This window comes from Simochromis diagramma, unplaced genomic scaffold (assembly GCF_900408965.1).
Source record: "Simochromis diagramma unplaced genomic scaffold, fSimDia1.1 OVJJ01000050.1, whole genome shotgun sequence".
In the NCBI taxonomy this organism is placed as follows: Eukaryota; Metazoa; Chordata; class Actinopteri; order Cichliformes; family Cichlidae; genus Simochromis; species Simochromis diagramma.
In genome coordinates, this window is record NW_024387188.1 from 1,121,817 (window position 1) to 1,142,851 (window position 21,035).

The 21,035-nt window shown below is 42.3% G+C and overlaps 1 protein-coding gene across 7 annotated transcripts in view; it reads left to right on the forward strand.

Annotated features, from left to right (window-relative positions):
- Positions 1-18,450, forward strand: part of abr (ABR activator of RhoGEF and GTPase) — a 124,052-nt gene extending 105,602 nt beyond the window's left edge. For 6 of the 7 annotated variants that reach the window (XM_040049838.1, XM_040049840.1, XM_040049841.1 and 3 more), the window contains 7 exons: positions 12,343-12,402; positions 12,829-12,938; positions 13,166-13,305; positions 15,004-15,138; positions 15,295-15,400; positions 15,562-15,715; positions 16,761-18,450. In XM_040049838.1, the coding sequence (XP_039905772.1) occupies positions 12,343-12,402; positions 12,829-12,938; positions 13,166-13,305; positions 15,004-15,138; positions 15,295-15,400; positions 15,562-15,715; positions 16,761-16,850 (795 nt within the window). In that variant the 3' untranslated portion in view covers positions 16,851-18,450. Of the gene's footprint in view, positions 1-3,074; positions 5,523-12,342; positions 12,403-12,828; positions 12,939-13,165; positions 13,306-15,003; positions 15,139-15,294; positions 15,401-15,561; positions 15,716-16,760 lie in introns of those variants that run through there. The other variant, XM_040049844.1, reaches the window with a different exon arrangement.
- Positions 18,451-21,035: the final 2,585 nt, after the last annotated feature.

Sequence of the window (21,035 nt, forward strand, 5' to 3'; positions counted from 1 at the left end):
AGTAAAAGAAGGCAAACATATCCCCAACAGTCACTTCACATAAAAAACACATTTATTTTAGCATTGAGACTTTTGCTAATTGCTCATGTCTTTCCTTTCATGTACTTTTACATTTTCTACTCTTCTCACAAGAATTCTTAATCTTATCTCCTCGTTGGGCGCCCTCCTCCTCCTCTTCCTCCCCTGCATGCATCTTTCGTCTTTTTATCATTCCCATGTTTCCTAAGCTCAAAGCCCCACACAATTCATCATCTCATACAGTTAATTTATCTCTACAGTACGTATCTATCTATGCAAGGTCCTGTTTTTTTTGTGTGTGTGTGTGTGTGTGTGTGTGTTTTTTAAGGAAAATTGGGAGCCATTATTCCACTGTTCTTACGCACAGCAAAACCGAGCAATAAAACCACAGAAACGAATAGTTTTGCTTTTGACATGATTGAGAAAAATATTATTCTGGTACATCGACAGCCTGTTATTATTTTTGCATTTAAATGCCACGTATGGAGTCGGTTTGAGTTTTGGAGGGAATTGAGGCGGTCTGTGTGCAGAACTGCTTGGCGTTTTTGATGTGTACTGAGTTGTGTAAACCCACAGGTATTCTGCGCTAACATGTCTGCATATAGTGTGCAGGCATAAATAACTTATGAGCCAACACAAGAGAGAGTGCAACACTGGCAACTCTGTGTGCGCGTGTGAGCTCGCTGCATGAATGTATTTGACGTGATGGGCTGTGAAGCAGTCGACATAGGTTGCATGAACACCTGCTGTTACTCTACTCCTCTGCTGTCAGTATCTTTTGACTTTGGGGCTTTTTGACACTTCAAAGAGAAGCCAAAGGTCAAAAATTTGCAAAGTGAAGATGAGACATGACCAGAAAGCAGATAGCGCTATCCATAAAGTGTGAAACGTTTCCTGAACAGCATCGTGTAAGTGACAGCTACAAGCTGGATGATGATCACACTAATTAATATCACAACACATGAAGCTAAATTTTGCTAGCAGGCATAAACTGTAGTTTTACGGTACCAAGAAAGAAAATAAGGCTTACTTGAGCCTGTTATACTAATTTCTGTCACCATATTATTTATCATTAAACTGTGATCACTGTAGGAGCTAAATAGTTTTCGCTCCTGTCTCTTTAAGAGCCCCTCCCTGAAAGCCAGCTTCCTTGTAATTGGCTGCCCCTCTCTTACTGTGATTATACTCTGCAGACATGGACACAGACCATTAATCTGCTCTTACCCCCCCCCCCCCCCCCCCCCCCAAAAAAAATACAACATAAAAAAAAAAAAACTAAAGCAAAATTTTAATCGTGGATTAAAACTAACTTTTCCTCACATTCGGTTATTTTTAAGCTTGAATGAGATCTGGAATCTGAGATTGGACAACATGAACCTTCTCAATAACATAGTTTGCAGCAGGCTTCATTTATGAACATCTGTTTGCTTTTATTGTTAATGCTTCATGTTTTGTGACTGTAAGCCAGTAAAAGTATGCAATCAGGTGTCCTCATGTTCCTCCCCATTTTCTTAAAAAGGTATTTCCTATCATCGGACCACACATTCTGAACATTATTAATACTAGTCTTTTGTCTGGTCAAGTACCTAGGGAATTTAAGCATGCAGTCATACATCCTTCACTTAAGAAACCGGGCTTAGACAGTTCAGTCATATCAAATTTTAGACCCATCTCTAAGCTTCCCTTTCTTAGTAAGATTCTGGAAAGGATTGTTTATACTCAGTTGATGGAATGACTCTAAATTGTCAGAAATCTTTCAGTCCGGCTTTAAGCCATTTCACAGTACGGAGACAGCCCTCGTAAAAGTTATGAATGACATCCTGATAGCGACAGACCGTGGTAAATATGCAGTGCTGGTCTTGTTGGACATGACCGCTGCATTTGACACTGTGGATCACGATTTGCTGATCTCCCGCCTACAGCACTGTGTGGGAATTTCTGGTTCGGCACTTGTGTGGTTAAAGTCCTATCTCTTAAATAGGACCTTTTGTGTTAAGTTGGGGTCGGCTTCATCCTCTGTGGCCCCTCTGCTTTGGGGTGTGCCACAGGGATCTATTCTTGGGCCGTTATTGTTTTCACTGTACCTTTTGCCTCTTGGCGCGATTTTCCGAAAACATAAAGTGCCATTCCATCTATATGCAGATGACTGCCAGCTCTACTTACCTTTTAGTCATTCTGATAGTCTCCCAAGTCGACCTCTGCTTGACTGCCTTACTGCTGTCAAAGCATGGATGGCAAAAAACTTTTTAAATTTTAATGATCGGAAGACAGAAGCGATTTTATTTGGCCCAAATCGTTTTTCTCATACTCCAGATGTTGATCTTGCAGCTTTGACTTCCCAACTGAAGAGTTCGATCACAAATCTCTGAGTTAAAATTGATTCTGCACTTACCTTTGATGACCATGTAAATGGGGTGGTAAAATCAGTATTCTATCACCTCAGACGTTTAACGAAGGTTAAGCCCTTTCTTTCCAAGCGTGACTTGGAAAGTGTTATTCATGCTTTTATTACCTCACGTTTAGATTATTGCAATTCTCTTTTAATAGGGGTTGGGCAGGGCACTTTGTCACGCTTGCAATTAGTGCAACATACTGCGGCATGATTTTTAACTGGCAGAAGGAAATTTGATCACATCACTCGATTTTGGCCTCTCTACACTGGCTTCCAATTGAATTTAGGACCCGTTTTGAAGTCCTTTTATTGGTTTTTAAATCTCTAAATGGTCTGGTAACTGTTTATTTGTCTGACTTGTTGAAGCCCCACGTCCCCACTCGTTCCTTTCGGTCAGCTGAGCAGTTGCTGCTTTCGGTCCCAAAGTCATGGCTGAAACTTAGAGGAGACCGAGCGTTCTCTGTTGCAGCGCCGATGCTTTGGAATAACCTTCCTCTCCATGTTAGACAGGCTACATCAGTGCCAGTTTTTAAGTCTTTATTAAAAATTTATTTTTATTCTCTGGCTTTTAACTCTGTGGGTAACTGACTTTTCTTTTAAAAAAATTTATTGCTATGTCTGGTTTTATTACTATGTGCATATTAGTATTGTACAGCACTTTGGTCTACCAGGTGTGTTTTTAAAGTGCTATATAAATAAATGATGATGATGATGATGTTGCGTTTCAATTGGAAATGAGAGGAATTCGTTTTTTTTGTCTCATCCTGTACTGAAGTGGGACGACTAAAGACGCACTTGACTGATCTTGCGAGCGAAGATTGCTGCTGCTCGGCCTGTGAAAGCAGCTCTGGGGGGATTTTCCAAAGTGTGAAAAGCTTTCTTGGCTTGAGCTTGAAACTTGAAGCTTTCCCCATGAACCAGACTGCAGGTGTATGATCTGAAAGTAGTAAGAATTCGAGCCACGAGGTTCTAATGAAAGATTTAGAATTGTTTCAATGACGATGTGAAATCATTTTAGGACTAGACTGCAGACGCTCAGGGTATCTTGGCCTCTGCTGCTTGTACTAATTTTGAAGCTCCCATCACATATGATGACACTTGCTGATTTTAGTTTATTTTTCTGCTTGTTTTAGTCTTTATTTTCTCTTCTGGATGCTGTGTTAGCAGAAATCAATCAAACAAGCTACAGTTCGATGTACGATTCTTTCAGTGCGTTGCCCAAAAAAATTTCCTGTCGCCCTGTGGGGTTTTTTTTTCGTCCCATTTTAAAAACATGGTTTTCCCAGACATTCCTTCCAAGATATGACGCATAGAGTGTGTATGCTTCATAGTTACGAATTCTGAGAGTTAAAAATAATCTGTGGCGAGGGTTGACTGAGGTCTCCTCCACCACCACCCCCTCTGTACTACACTTTCGGTCACAAAGTGAGACATGCTGGCCGTCCTGCTCCCACTTTAGTGTTTTATCATTACCACAGAACACATTCTAACCCACATGTTTTTACACTATGGTATCAGGCTGTCTGCTGTTAGCTGAGACGCCTTGTGATGACGGGATGAGTCCAATTTGTTGCTAAAAACTGTGGCGAAAACGGCAAAAAAAAAAAAATCTGCTGCTTTAGCAGAAGGTAACTAAATTATAATTATTTCATCGCAGATACTGTCTCTGAATCACAAAGACATTTCAGCCCAGTAGACAGTGCGTCTTACCAGTCTGGGGTTTTTAAAATGCAGCCTCATGTCTGTAACCTTTTCCACCAGCAGAACCCCCCCTCCCTAATTCAAATGGGATGGGACACGGTGGATGGAGATGGAGTTTGACAGGCATACACAGGCTCCCTTGCCCCATATCGATCCATTATACAGAGGAATCCTTCTCTTAAGAGCAGCCAGCTCCGGCTGTCCTGTTGAATAAACATGGAGATTCGCTGGCCGTGTCTCCCGGGGTGTGAGCGTGCGTGTGGATGTCTTTGAGTGACTTTCCAATGTTAGCATACAGGCACGGTGAAAAGTGTCGAGCATTGTAGTGGAAAAATGACGCACGCATTCGCAGAGAGTAGACGATGGAAATCGGAGAACTGTAAGAATGCGGGAGGAGAAGTCATCTGCAGAGGGAGGCACAGAGAAGAGGAGGAAAGATATTTCTTGTCAGATTTTAAAAGGATATGACAACATAGGAGCCTTTAGAGCTTCTTAGAGGTCTGCCTGTGTGTTTCAAGTCATGTTTTTGGCGACGCAGGTATTACCTGTCTGTCTTTCATGCTTTCATTGCCTCTTTCTCATCGTCACAGTTCTTTGTTTACTCACTTCCTGAGCATGCTGGCCGACTCTGGGAAAGGTTGACAAGGGGTCAAAGCACTGAACAAAACAGAGTCCAGCATTTAGCCTTTGCTCCTTCTCTCTCTCTCACCCTCTCTCCCCCCTCATTTCTCATTGACTGTTTATTGTGCCCTCCTCCCCTCCCTTCTCTCTCTTTGGAGGTGTGTCCATCAACATCTGGAGAAGCAGAGCTGCTCACTGACAGCGGGAGCCCATTCACCCCCCATCTCCCTCCCTCTTCTCGCGCTCTCTCTCTTTCTCTCTCGCTCAGTCGCTCTGTATGTGTGCTTGCTGTTGTGGAAGTCAGATCGCACACTGAGGAGATGCTGGCAGCTGACTGTGGAGCGAACTCACAGAGAGGGGCATCAGCGTGGACCTACTATCAGGCTTATCAAGGACACCATGGCAGCATCTTTCTCTACTTCTCCTCCTCCTCATCACTCATTCCTCTTTTGAAGTGAATTTCAGAGTCTTTTTCTGAAACTTGATTGCTGAAGCGACTCACTGATCACTAAGAGCTTCCGTGGGGATCCGTACTCCCATCCTCTTCATCGTCCGCGGTGTTCTTCCTCCACCATCGGTGGGAGAGGAATTCACAGGCTTTGGCATGACGGAGATCTTGGTATCGGATGTAAACTTGAACTCGGTGTGCGAGCGTCTGGAGCAGCACTGCTGCGTGGATCAGAATCAGCACAATCTGTCCAGCCAGCCACAGACCCCTGTGCACAAGAGGCACAGCAACACTGGGGCCAAGCTATGGGGCCGCGTCCGCAGCAAGCTGCTCAGACAAAAGGTTTCTGGTTAACATATGTACACACACACACAAGCTGTGGTTTTGCTCTTTAATCTTTTTTTCATCCTCTATTTATCACTGTGTCACTTCCATCTGTTGGTTCTCCCTCTCTTTTATCCTCAGTTCATCCCTTTCTGTGTGCGTGTGCTCTCTTAATGGATGTCTTTATTTCTGAGTTGACTATTGTTCTATTCTGAAAGGTCAGATGACTGAATGTAGCTAGTGATGACAGTGATGGCTAAACTGTGACCCAGAAATAAGGATATGGGTTTATTTCCCTTTTTTATCCTGGTAGAATCTGCATCTCTATTACTAACTTTAATATTTGAGCTTTAAAAAGTATTGAATATTCTTGATTAATCCTGAATTGCACTGGAGTTTGATGCAGGATCGGTTACACTCACTTGTGAATAACTTGTGAGAAGATGTTAATATTTGAAAAAAATGGTACCGACATGAAACGGGACTGTGCGACGATTTAATTAAGAGAGGAATTCACGATCGCTCTAAAAGCACTTTGTTTAATAATATGAAATAATAATTTCCTGCTCCCTGCCCTCTCCTCTCCATCAGTCTTCATATCCACAAGCCTTTTTTTCTCCTTTTTAAAAAAAAAAAAAAAAAAGCTACTAGTGATGACTAAAAGGCAGCTTGTCATGTTGTTTGACGATCAGAATGGCTCCCTCTGCTGTTCAGTTGTGATAATGACGCCTCTTTGGCATTTAAAGCAACGATTTTTTTCTTCTTCTGTTTATTAAGTGTCATATTACTCCATATTGTCTCTGAGACACACATCTGTAATGTTTGCATGATGTCGTTTTGGTATGCAGCCAGTTATTATCCCTTTCTTTGTAGTGTCTGCAACTGGCCTTTCGTGGTGTTGCGACGAATTTATTTATCTGGAGGGGGTGACCACGTTCTTGCACAGCCCTCCTCTTCTTCAGCATCAACAGCGTTTTGAGCTGTAATTTGTGTGCATAGTAACTGTGTTCATAACAAAGAGTCAGATTTAGGCTGACCTTTGCTTCCATGTTTTCCATTATTCAGCACGAGCCTGAGGAAAGCTGACCACTCTTTTATACTGAGCGGAATAAAACAGTGATTACATACATTATTTCTCTGTACACAGGTACCACCGTGTTAATGTCAAGGCACTAGAGGAGGAAGTCCCTTTGTCTCACTGCTGTCCAAATTTCTCAGCTTTGGCAATAAGTCTTTTTGGTATCTTGCCACCCTGCACTCACACCGTGCTGAAATCCCTGTTCACCCATCTGCTCTGTAAGGTTCATCCTTTAATTCTTGTCACTTTTTCTTTCTTTTTCTTTTTTTTTTTTTGAGTGAGCTTGTGTTGCCATTTTTCCAAGCTTGGTTGCCTTTTGATCTTATCAGTCTTTCTACAGCCCCCCCCCCTTTCTTTCCCTCGGTCATGTGTTTCATTGCAACATGCTGGGGATTGCTCTCGATAATGTTTAACTATCCACTGATATTATCTAAAACCATAACACAGCGGAGGCACGCATGGATTTTTTGAATAGTTCTGTTTTCTGTAAAGGGTTCATTCTTAGTTTTTGGTTAAGCAGTGTGTGTGTGCACTCTGTTGTGCATGCTTTTAAAATTAAATCATGCAGATATGCGTTTAGAAATTTGAATCATAATTGTTGGGGCCAGGAAAAGCAGACTTTAGGGCATAGTGCGTCTTGTTTCTGTCTGTGCATCTGTGGCATGCATCATGTTATTTACTGGGTGTTTAGAGGAATGAAAAGGAAAAGGATAGGCGAGGGCACGGAAGTACACCAGGGAATTGTGCTCCCTACGTGAGCTGGAAGCAGCGCCTAATTAAGACACAGTGTGATGAGATGGGAAGCTGGCTGGAAAACGCTAATTGGTGTAGAACTAGACACAATATATTTGATGTGTCGCAACAAAGGAGCAAATAGCCTTGAGGCTGGGATGTGGGGTTGTAGCTTTTGCGTTGTGTTCTGTTTTTCCCTCCTTTTTGTGGACTTTTAGCCAGCTTAGTGCAGAGAACAATGCAGACTAAGCCATCGAGGAGAATCACATCCGACCATTATCATCTTCCCTCCCACTCGCTCATCCTACCTCTTACCCTTGCAGCATTTCAGCTCCCATATGGAAATTATACTCTCCATTTTAGTATGTTGATTAGTGCAGACGAGATATTAGAGTTTCATCCTTTCTGTGTGCCTAAAATGCCTACTCCCCTATCTACTCCCCTAATGGCCTTTTTATATAGGCCACATAAATCTCCTCCTGTCTCCACCGGAGGGCATGGCCCTTTATTGGCCCCAATTCATCCCCCCCTGTGTGCAAGATCTGTGATTGGTTAATGGGCTCCAGGAGGGGAGTGGCAGGTCAGTAAAGCATTCTCAGGTTGATGCCCACAGTGACCCCCTTGCTTCTGGCTGTGCAGCAGCCAGCATGCAAATAGCCTTTAATCTCCTTACAGTGACACAAAGGCATTAATCATCTAATTACGGAGTGAGATTTTGGGGATGTGCTATTAATCACAGTAGTGTTGTGCACTTTATTTTTGCCCCTTGCATGCAGGTATCTATAAAGATACGGTCACTAAAAGTGTATTTGTCACTGCTGGTAAACATAAAGCACATGCTGTGAGCCTGAGCAGCAAAAGTAATGCGATGAAAAGTTACTAAATAATCAGGAAAACAAACTCGCATAGTTGCTCAGTTGAATCTTACTCCAGTTCTTTTTTTCACATTAGCTGGGAGGTTAGTTGCCATGGCTACAGTTGACAGACTTTGGACGGTGGGAACGGTGCATTTAAATGATAAAATGTCAAAGTAAATGAAACAAAGGAGTCTTTGACTGTGTCTCTCCTCCATGTGGAAACGAGAGATGACACTGGTCAATAACAAAGTTCCTGAAATCACGTGAGTTTGAAGAGATTTCAGTCTTTTCCTGAGCACGTTCATGCTGCAGCACAATGAAGAAATCATAAAAAACTGATCATAAGGGTATTTTAAGGAAAATAAAGGAGGTGTTTGTTTTTGACTCTGAATATTAAAGGAATATTTCACCCCTTTATGTTTTTCTGCATTTCAGTATCAGTGCTCCGCTCTGCTGCAGGCAAGGATGGTGTTGCGTAAGTGTAGTACTCATCTGTGTGTCGCTGCTTACAGGCGCTGGATGAGAATCACACACTGCTGGCAGAGATAAAAGACTAGTCTGCAAATCACAACTCTCATTCAGTTGAAAATCCCTGCCGATTGGCCCAAACTAGGAAGAGAGGGCAGAAGGCAACATGGCAACCGAGTCAAAGACCTCCCATGGCCTCGTTGACATCAGCAGCTGTTGAGTAAAGAGTCATATAAACATTATGGTTCATGAATCCAAAAATAGTCCTGTTGCTTATGGAGCAGGAGCAACTTTGCTGCTGCAGGATGTGTTAGCTGGAAATTAAAAAGAAAAAAAAATGAAATGAAGGTTCAGTCACTGTGCACACGGTTCCTGTAATCCTGCTAAATCCAAGGAGCTGCGCAGTTAGCACCACGTTCTAATTAAAGGACTAATAAAAAGCTTTCTGCAGCTGAATGAATATTTAATCAGGCAGAGAAGCAGTGGTGAAAAAGTGTGATGAAACACAAAGGACAAATTAAACAGCGATTCATTAATTTAGCATATCAAAAGATCAAGTTATGCTTTTTGCTGTGTTGTCGCCAGCACGCATTACCTCTCCAAGCACAGCAACAATAAGCTAATTAAGTCTATAGAGATTTCATTAGTTTGGCTTTACACATCACTTTGTACCTGACTGTTTGGTTCAGGCTTCTGCCGCTGTTTTCCTTCTCTTTGGTCTGCATTATTCAACTCTTGCTTTTACATAAATTTATAATCACACAAAACAAACAAGTGTCCAAACACCGTTCTTTAGTTGTACTAAATCTGAGCAGCATGTGATACTAAATGTTCATATTGGTGACAAATTTGCACATCTGAGCAAGATTTTCTTTTTGCACTTAACTGAAACGTAGTTTCGCAAACAACTGTCCTTTCACAGACCCGCATTGGTCACGCTTGTCAGATGAAAATGCTTTCATGTATAGTGTTCCTGTGGACAGGAAAGAGGGATCCCTGTGCACAGAGAACATCGTGCATGATGTACACCGATGCATCAAGATTCTTTGTAGCGCTGCATGTGTTGAGGCTTGTGCAGCTCCAGAGGGGATGCAGACCCTTGATTGCCCCTGTGTTGTTGCTGTCAGTCTCAGATCCACAGCAGGGTGGAGGGCGGGATTATATTTCCAGAGGGGAGGGGGGAGGGCTCTCAGTTCCCGTAGTGTAGTCATTATCACGTTCGCCTAACACGCAAAAGGTCCCCGGTTCAAAACTGGGCGGGAACAAGATTTTTTTTTTTCTTGAAAAGTAAAACTGAAATCCAGAGTACAAGTCTGAGTAATACTGTGTGACTGATAACCACATTCTGCCCCGTCGGTGTAAAAGAAACCATTTAGTAGCACAAAAGAATGACTCATCAGCTTTGATCTTGTAGATCAGTCTGAGTAGAGCACAGCCTGTACTCTGTTCAAACTGCATGTACGTCCCGGCTCATGTCTGCCTGCTTCTTTATTTGGAGACTCTTAGTCATGATATCAAAGCCTGTATTCTGCATGACTGACCTAGAGTCCAGCAACATGCAGGAAAAAGGATACTCAAATCAACCGTGACTTTTCTGTAGGTTTCTGCAAATGGACCGAATCACATGGCGGCCACATGCTTCCCGTTATGTTCATTTCAATACGCTCAAACATGCAGGAGAGCAGATAAATGAGGGTTAGTGTGTTTAAGCACACAGAGTACAGAGTTAGTGGGACGTGCACATATACGGCCGGATGGAAGTAAACCGGCTGTACCTCATACTCGGTGCGCACACTTGCTCCCATATAAAAGCTGGGTTCTTTTATATGGGAGCAAACGTCTTTTTTTCTTCTTTACGTCTCTCATATCAAGTCTCAGCTCTGTTACCTCCTGCCATCTTCCTGAAGGTTCCCTGACTGCGAGCTGTCACTCGGAATAAAACCTTAAATCCTCCCTCTGCTGTTAGACCAGCTGACTGAACTCATCCTCCGCTAAGTCACAAACCGCGTCTTGCAGTGCAATCCCTCCTGCTGACATTTTGTGCTTTATTCTGAATGAAATACTATAAAGTAAATGAAAGCTTGCTTCATGCAGGCCTCCTCTCAAACTCATTTCTCAGGGAAGCAGGCGAGTGGGGGAGCAAGTTCCTCTCAGCTATTTTTTTTTAATAAACGGCCCAGTTGTGGATACAGGCTTGGACAGGGTCACTGAGTATACAAATGGCTGTAATGGACCCTCTTTGTTTTTACAACCCTATTTGAGTACATTCATTTTTAATCAGGATTTTTAGAAATGAGCAGAGTAATAAGGAGGAAATGGGTAGGATATTTCTTTTTATTTTTTTCAATTAGTTTACTTCAGGGGGGCTTAAAGAGGCGTCATCAGTGAGCCTTGGATCTTTGCCCGGTTCCCTTCTCGGCAGTTGCTGTGTAAAGCCCCGATTGCAGTGATTACCTGTCCCTCGTCTGAAGCCCAAACACTGCTGGGAAAACAGGCTTTAGCGATAATAGGAATGCGTGAAACCGGTGCCAAATGGCCTTTTTACGAAGTAATGAAATACACTCACTAAAAAGTTTTAATGCCGACAATAAGAGGAGCGTGCTACCCCTGCGCTCACCCAGCAAGAGTAATTTTCCTCTACGTTAAGCACATCGCTGTGCAGGGTTGCGATGACATAACTGAGTAGTGCAGATGCTGAAACTATAAAAAAGGCATTAGCTGTTGTGGCCTCGCACAGCGGGCGCAGACTCCAGGAGACTTAAAACAACAACAAGCTGTCTGTGCTGCCTCACTGAGAGACGTGAGAGCCACGCTTTGAGAATATGTGCGGTGAACGAGGAGAAGGGTCTCAGTCAATCTGGAGCCCTCGTTCGACGCCTGAGAGACTGCTGAAGGCGTACAAGGGCAGCAGAAGCGAAAAAGTTGTGGGACGATAAACTTACTGCCTTCAGTTTATTGTCCAGCATCTACGTTAGAGCCCGGGGTTACAAGCATTACTTTGCCTGGGCTTCGGGTAGTGCAGTCATGTCTCCAGTTTCCTTATTTTATCCTCCACTAAAACCGAACGTTGAGCTCCATGTGGTTATAATTTTGGAGATATTCTTCAGTTGTTTTAATTATGTTTTAATTCTCTGTAGCTACAAAACCCCAAAGGTGTCAGATCATACTTGAATGTCTTACTGCGTGCATCACTGGGATTCTTCTTTAGTGAAATGTAAAGAGGTTAAATCGGCATTTCTCTGTCAAACACACGAGGATGGTTACTTTTACTTCCCCACTTTCTGTCTTAGAATGGAAATTTAAGGCTTTCTCAGGTTTTATTTAGAGACAGATTAAAGCATAAAAGCAGACTCTATTTCCGTACTACAAGAACAAACATTCCTGAGGATTTATGTGGGAAAAGAATTTCCCTGGTGGCAAAGTCCGGTTTGGTCACAACACCCACCGTGGGTACGCTGGAATTAAGTGAGCAGGTTTCGAGGAAATGTACAGATACTGTTGCCAGGCTTTTTTTTTTTTTTCTTCCTTTCTGTGTGTTGTATTGAGAAATGTCGAGTTGTCCAAGGGAGCGACGGCTCACTGATGATGTGATTAAGCAATTTTCCTGTTCCTGGGAAAATCCCAGTATGAATTTAGTCATGTCCTTATTTAGGCTTCTCAAAAATGTTAACAACCATGTTTCTGTCTGTGTTGTGTCTTTCAGCTGGATCCTCAGACTGTGCAGTCCAAGAACTGGCACATGGATGTCATAGAGATGAATGGGGTAAGTATCTGAGAGGGACTTTTAGCTTGGACTCGTCCAGTAAATAAAGCCTTCAAGGTCGGAGATTTGTACAGACAGAATTTTGAATAGAATAACTAAATATATACAAAGGAAATCTTGATTTATGTTTTTTTCCATAAACTGTTTTCCAAAAATTTTTCTTTTATTTTAGGTTTTTTTCTCCATATATTAAAATGATTAGCTTAAAGATCATCATCATCATTTATTTATATAGCACTTTAAAAACACACCTGGTAGACCAAAGTGCTGTACAATGCAAATATAAACTTAGTAATAAGATAGCAGAAACCAGACATAGAAATAAAATTAATAAAAAAAACAGATGTCAGTCGTCGCACACAAAGTGACTCGTAACAATCCCAGAGTTTCAGTTTTGCCTTCTTAATGTTGTTTGTTCCTCCTCAGATTAAAGTGGAATTCTCCATGAAGTTTACAAGTCGAGACCTCAGCTTAAAGAGAACGCCGTCCAAAAAACAGAGTGGCGTGTTTGGAGTCAAAATCAACGTTGTTACAAAGTAAGCTTGTTCCTGTTGTTGAGACTGAAAAGGGCTCAGAGCTCATGTGTCTAAATGATAGAATGAGACTTTGAAAGTTTCATGAATAGGCATTCATTGATGTGTATGTGAGATGATGAGAAAAGTTCCCGTCTCGTGAAAAGAAACAACTGTTTTCATGGCGCCTGTGATGAAGATGTGCAGGCCCAGTTCAGTCATCAGAAAATAACTGCTGTGCGTGTCCACAGGCGCGAGCGCTCCAAGGTGCCTTACATAGTCCGTCAGTGCATTGAGGAGGTGGAGAAGAGGGGGATCGATGAAGTGGGAATCTACAGGATCTCAGGGGTGGCCACTGATATCCAGGCCCTCAAATCAGCATTCGATACCAGTAAGACTCCATTCACTGTCTCTGTGTGACACGCTCTTCCTCCCATCGTCTTTACTGCACGACAATATCGTTTATTGTTCTTTCTCTTTGCAATGCAGTAGAGGTGATTCTGTGATGCAGAATATGTGCAATGACATTTAGATTTATACACTACTGTGCAAAAGTCATGAGCCACAGTTCATTTCTTTTGCTCTAGGAAAATTCCAAATAGCAATAATTTATTGAGAGGCAAAGATACAGCTAAATACAGAGTTTGTATGATTCTGAAACTTAAAAGTTAATATTTGTTATGACCACCTTTATTCGTCACATGTGAGCCTGAACTTTCTTACTTTAAGCTGCCTTTTTGTAATTTCTCTTAGAAGTCCCAGGAACAGTAGGAAGAGGCTTCTTGAAGGACACTCAAAGCTCTTCTTTGGATGTTCTCTGACAAGATGATCCCACATTGCTTCAGTAATGTCGAGATCCACAATCTAGGGAGGCCAGTCTATGACTGATAGTATTGCATCGTCCTAAAGATGTTGCTGCTGACTTTCAGTTCAGTTCTTGTGTAATCTGGCATACCTCAGCAACAGTCATCCTTCTACTTAGACCATTTCTGATGAAGCTTCAGTGAACAGTAGATGGATTAACTAAAGAAATGGGGGCAAATTGTGTTTTGCCAAATGCAGCTAGCAACAAAGTACCTAAAGATCCAAAGATAAAATAAACTCTTTGCTAAGTTGTCTGTTATGTGTAGACACAACAATGGTTCATCCCCTGAGTTAGATGCCTTTTTTATGCTTGAGTGATTCACAGATTGGCGTGAAGTGGCTTAACAAAGAAAAAAACATTCCTCTGAAGCTGGTCAGATACAGACACAAGAACAATAGTTCAGTATCAGTGAAGTCTTATACTGATTTTCAGCAGAACACATGAGTCATCTGTCTGTGTTCTTGCACTTTGCTTTTAAAAATCTGTGAGACGCCCAGTGCACTCTGCACATTGTCAAAAACACTGGTCTCACTGCAGCGAACAGCTGAAACTGACAGGAAACCGCAGACAGACTGTATGAGGACACTCTGCAGGGCTCACTCTGTTTTCCAGCACAGCGATTAATTCGCTCACTCTGTTCAGCAGGAATCACGTATGAACAACCAGGTTACAGATGTTACTGGCAAACATTATAAAATGATCCACACAGCAAAAAAAATAAATCACCATTTGTCTTTTATTGTATGTGTCCTGAACTTGGGTCATGTGAGAGTCAGTAAGGCGATAGGTTTAACACAAAACCGGCTGCCCCCGCATTACAATCCCACCATACCCCATTTTTTCTCAGTAATTTCCTAAAAACGTAGCACCTTATGCTGCTTTTAGATGTAAAAAAATTCTGCAGCCAGGTTTTTAGTAACTGAGGTCTTTGCTTTAGCACTCTAGATGAGGGATTAGTGAAAACTGACAGTCAGGCAATCCAGGACAGATGAGGAGCAGCAGCTGTATCGTGTTCAAGGTCTCCTGTTGCATAAGAGTCTTTGTGGTCACAGCTGCTTTTACTTCGCTGAGATGTGACTGAGCAGGGCCTAGCATCCACTCTGATGTGACAAACAAAAGTCAAACACCAATGCATGCGGGGTCGCCTCAGTCCCGGAGACGGAGGAAGCAGAGATCAAGTGTAAAACTTGAATAATGTGATAAGTGTTTGTGTCTGATTTGCAGATACCAAAGATATCCTGGTGATGCTGAGCGACATGGACATCAACGCCATTGCAGGAACGCTGAAGCTGTACTTCAGGGAGCTGCCGGAGCCTCTCCTCACTGACCGCCTCTATCCCGCCTTCATGGAGGGCATAGGTGCGACCTTTGAGCTCTTACATTCATTCCAGGAAGTGTGTGTGTTTAGACTTTTGCCAAAGTGAGTTACAGTTGACCAACTGGAGAAGATGAGGACTGTTAGAAAGCTGTCTTGCCATAATTGAATCTGACATCTTCTTCCTTCCTCTCTCACAGCTCTCTCAGACCCAGCAGCCAAGGAGAACTGCATGATGCACCTCCTGCGCTCGCTGCCTGACCCCAACATCATGACCTTCCTCACGCTGCTGGAGCACCTCAAACGGTACACAGACACGCAAATACACACACTCTTTGTTATTCTTTAATCGTGCTTATTCGCTTCTTTCTTTAAAAAAATGTTTAACCTGTTCCAGTCACTTTTAAACATAAGACTAAGCTCATCACAGAGAATCTAACGGTGCTTGTTGGTTGTTGTTTCTGCAGGGTGGCTGAGAAGGAGCCCATCAACAAGATGTCCCTTCATAACCTGGCCACCGTGTTCGGCCCCACTCTGCTCAGGCCCTCAGAGTCAGAGAGTGCGAAGGGACAGCACATCACCTCTGCTTCTGACATCTGGTCACATGACGTCATGGCACAGGTGCATGGATGTTTTTGAAAGTTGAATACAAAGCTGCATTTTGTTAATTGAGATTAAAAAAAATCGATTGGCCTAGCAGGTACAAGTAGTCTATGTTAAATTGGTGCGTATGTGCGTATCACAGCTGCTGCTTGTGATCTGCAGATGAATTTCACTCCCACATCACCCAGTGACCAATGTCACTGACCCCCACCCACCCCACCCCAGCTGTATTTAGACTGCAGGCTATCCATTCATCTCTGCAAAGAGATGTGTTTCCTGTTCACAAATAGCTCCGCTTGGCAGAATAAACAACATCCAGAGTAAATCATCATAAATGGGGGCAGAGTGCACATGCACGGTCCCATCTGTCCATTACAGTGAAGCCCAGTGTTTGCACTGAGGCTTATTTAAAGTCTAAATGTTTACTGCATTAAGAATACAACACGTCAGACAGATGAGGCCAGTGCTTCATCCTGCATGTAATCCAAGTATAATCTGGGTGAATTAGTGATGGATTCCTTTGTATTTTTTATTTTGTTTTTTTAATTAGAGACCCTCCACCTAGCAAAGTGGCAACATTCTCGCTAGGAGGTGATTTTCCTGATGAGCTGCGACAGCATTAACCAGACATGTGCCCTTATGATAAAACTGGTTATTAAAGCGGAGATTAAGGGGAATTTGTGGAGCAGAGAGCGGAAGAACATTAGATTGATTGATTCATCTATGTTTATGAAGCTGATTTTCTTTTTAATAATGGTCAAAGGTGACTTTCCATCCATGGCTTACTGCCACAACCTTCCCTTACTCATTTTAGGTCAGCAGCAATTTGTCTGCCCTATAAATTGTAAAAATGTAAAAATAAATGTAAAAATTCAGATATTTTAAAGCAAAGCACATCACAGCAGCCTGCTCATGAGCCATATCTGCTTCCATATTAAAAAATATATATGTTGGTTGTAATGTTTCTGTCACAAAATCCAGAATGATCATTTTCACACTCATCCAAGCGCAAATTGTTCCAGCAGAAGCTGTACTCATACAGCCTTGTTTTCTCCTCTCTTAGGTCCAGGTGCTGCTCTACTACCTGCAGCATCCTCCCATCTCCTATGCTGAGCTGAAGCGAAACACACTCTACTTCTCCACCGATGTTTAATCCCCGGCCACCTCCCACAGGGCTTCACCTGGAGACGAAAGAGTGAGAGAGAGAGAGAGAGAGACTCCATACAAACATTGGTCCCCAGCAGTCAGTAATCCTGCCTCAGCTCTCCCTCGCCCACAGCAGGCAGCTCGTCTCAACTGTACAGCCCCCCAATCCCCCAGCCCTCCCCTTCCACATCTCCCTTCCGTTTAAACCCCACATCCACCCGACCCTACCACACCCAGTCCTGTGAGGAGATGGAGCCGGGCACGTGAAGGAGATTTCCGGGGCGTCTTAATAGTCATGTGTCGTGTCCTGTAAACGTGAGGAGAGCCCAGCCGCTTCCCACTGGCAAGAAGACAGGGAGTTATGGGACCACTGTGGGGAAAATGGGAGGGGACAAGGGTCTGGAGGCCACAGCCTGGTGCAGTGGCACAGGATCATGCCTCGGCGTGTGGGGTGTTGTCATCCCTTTGCCAAGTTCTGGTTTGATGATTTGAAAAACCAGTCGACTCAAACTCTACTTTCTGTTTTTGTTTTCTTGGTCAGAGGCATTCCACAAATAAAGGCATTTACATGTTTTGGAATAATGTTTAGCACCTGATTTTTGTTTCCTTCCCTGGGCTTTGTGTGTGTGTGTGTGTGTGTGTGTGTGTGTGTGTGTGTGTGTGTGTGTGTGTGTGTGTGTGTGTGTGGTGTGGGGGGTGGGGGGGTGGTAGGAGGAGGCCAATGTGTCTGAATGACAGTGTGGATGTACATGACGTGTGTGTGTACTTGTGTGTTTAAGGGAACACAAGAATTATAGAAAACGGCCGTCTCAGTAAATGGCTGGAATTTTTCTTTTCCCTCTCTCTGTACTGACAAGCAAGAGAGAAGTGCCCTCCTCACTGAGTCTCGGCCAAATTAGCCCTATTTATTTTAAATATATATAATACGTGTGCCTGTACAGTTCTGTGCAACTAGAGAAATGCTCTAAGGAGTGTGTTTTTTGAAGTTTATTCAGGTAGTGATGTTATTTTTTAGTCTACTTTTCTTATTCACCATGTCCATGGTTGGTAAGCTGTACTGAAAATACACCCAGAATTCATTTCAGATCACTTTGTAGAGGAGCGAGGGCACCCTGTGACATGACGGTTGTTTGGACAGAACACAACGAATGGAACATTTAGCTTTTTTGGTTTGTTTGTTTTTTTGTTGTTGCATTGCAAGCCTGTTCCAAGTGTCTTACTGCACCGGTATAATCTGTAGGATGATTTTGTGTAGTTGCCCTCATTGCATGTTCAGCTTGTCAATCAAACTAGGCCAGATAACAAAAAGGTAGGCTACAGGAAAAAAAAGTAAATAAATACATAACTGCATAAAAGAAAACCCTCTGTGCTCTGTATAAAGCCAACCTTTCTGCTATCAAGCCTGCAGCATATCTTAAAATACTGCAAGCACTGCTAGATGAGTACTATTTGATATTTTTAATATAAGGTTAAAAGAAAATAAAATGTTGTATTTTACTTCCTTTGAGAAGAATTTCAATATACTGTAATATTGAGGCTAAATGTTAATGTGAACTTTCTCCCCATTTTTTTTTTTTAGTAAAATAAAACTTATCAAAACACTCTCACCTTGTGTCCGTCTCTGTTTGCAGCTCCAGCTTTAACACCAGCTTCCTGCAACTGCAGTAACTCAAAATGATCTTTTAGATATGGCATCATAATGTTTTCATGTCAAACTGTCACATGGTAAAATGATTAAGATCAGGCATGGGGAAAAAACACTGATGCTTGGATTTCCCATACTCTGTGTGAGCTGTCTGTAACACTGACCTGAATCAGCCAGGTCAGTCCTCTGAACTCTCTGGAGTAGTTGTGTATCAGTGCACGTAGCTCCCCCTGGTGGTCCAGTGAAAATCTGTGCTGACGTGAGCTGAGAGAAAGAGGGAAGGCACTCCAAGACATTCTTTTGATAGTTATAATAATAATTAATAATAATAATAATACCTTTATAAAGTGCTTTCAAAAAAAGTGCTGTACAACTATTTGAAACTTAAAAGATAAATAAAATAAAAGTGATACATAGCAATACAGGTAAAAGACACAATACAAGTTAAAATCAGTGAAACTTGAAAAACTAAAAGCCATAGATTAAGACCTGTAGGATAGGGTGAACAAATGTGTCTTCAGGTTAGTTTTAAAAACCTCCACAGAGCATGCCTGCCTAATATCTTGAGGGAGGTTGTTCCACAGGAACGGAGCACGAAAAGAAAAAGCACGCTCTCCAATTGTCTTTCTTCTGGCTCTAGGAACTTTTAGAAGGCCAGAGTCCTGAGATCGTAGAGCACGAGATGGAACATAAAGGTGTAAAAGGTCGGAAAGGTATGAAGGTGCCAATCCATTTAAAACCTTGTAGGTGAGCAGCAGGACCTTAAAATCTGCTCGAACCTGACAAGGTAGCCAATTAAGAGATCTCAGTACAGGGCTAATGTGCTCAAATTTCCCAGTTCTTGTTAAAATGCGAGCAGCTGCATTTTGCACCATCTGTAGACCTCTAAAACTTTTCTTTGGTAGCCCAGAAAGTAGAGTATTACAATAATCAATACGTGAAGACACAAATGCATGGACAAGAACCTCTGCAGTGTCACTTGACAACATTTGTCTGATTCTGGCAATGTTCCTCAAATGATAAAAGGCGGTCTTTGTTATCTCTTTTACATGAGACTCGAAGGAGAGCACCATGTCGAAACACATGCCCAAGTTTTTTACCTTGTCCCTGCAATTTATGATACTGTCATCAACTTTCAAGATGAAATTTTGGGACAAGTGCTAAATTTTGTGTGGCCAATGACCATCAACTCTGTCTTATCAGTATTTAAGAGCAAGAAATTATCCGATAACCAGCCCTTAATTGCAGATAAACAAGATTCTAGTTTAGAGACTTCAGCACAATTTCCAATGGTTAAAGGAACATAAAGCTGCAGGTCATCAGCGTAACAATGAAAGGTTACATTTAAAGAATGTAAAAGAACACCAAGAGGCAGCAGGTACATAGAAAACAGCAATGGTCCAAATACAGAGCCCTGAGGGACCCCATGCCTCACTGCACAGGTCTCGGAGAGATCATTGATAAAACATTTCCTGTAATTCCAATAAAATGTTCAAGCCTATCCAATAAAATGCAGTGATCCACGGTGTCAAACGCAGCACTTAGATCCAGCAGTACTAAAACTGAAGTGCGATCGTTGTCTGCATTTACCAGCAGATCATTTACCACTTTGACTAAAGCTTTTTCTGTGGAGTGATTTGGTCTACAAGCAGACTGAAATGGTTCAAACAGATTGCTTGTTGACAAATGCTCAGTGAGCTGCTTAAAAACCACTTTTTCAAAGACTTTAGATAAAAAAGACAGATGTGAGATAGGTCTATAGTTTGCGACCACGTCAACATCCAGTCCAGGCTTTTTCAAGATTGGCACTACCACAGCTGATTTAAAACATTCAGGGAAGACTCCGGTCATCAATGAAGTATTTAAAAGAAACACAATGTAGGGTCCTAATACTGACCACAGTTCCTTTATAGCCCAGGCTGGTAGAGGATCCAAAGAACAGATTGTACATCGAGCTGCTTTTACAACCTTAGTTAATCCAGACAGAGAAATAACCTTGAAGTCAGAGAACAGTTCATCAGCACCAACAGGCAAGGCAGCCGAGTAGTCTAATGAAAAGCTCTGATTTCTAAGTGTTTCAGCCTGTCTCTGAAAAATGTAAGAAAGTCATGAGCTATCAAATTAGAACAGCAGTGACTTGACCTACTCTCTGTAAGTTGCTACACTGTGTTGAATAAGAGTTTTTAGTTATGTTTATGACTCATGATGAGATTTGAGAAATAATTTGCTTTCACTGCCAACATCGCTGATCGAAAAAAAGACAATGAATCCTTCCAAGCCTGGAGAAATACTTCTAGTCTGAAAGATCTCCAGTGACGCTCTGCTTTTCTACAATTTCTTCTCAAGTTCAAGAGCTCCTCATTTAGCCAAGGCATAGGGTTCCTTTTTTGACATTTTAACTTGTTTACGGGAGCAACAGAGTCCAGTAGTTCAAGAAGTGTATTATCAAGGTTCGCAGTCAAGGTGTCCACACATAACTCCTGGGTAAAAATAGGGTCCAACACATCAGGTAGATGTAATTTAACTCCAAGCAATGCTTCGGGGCTA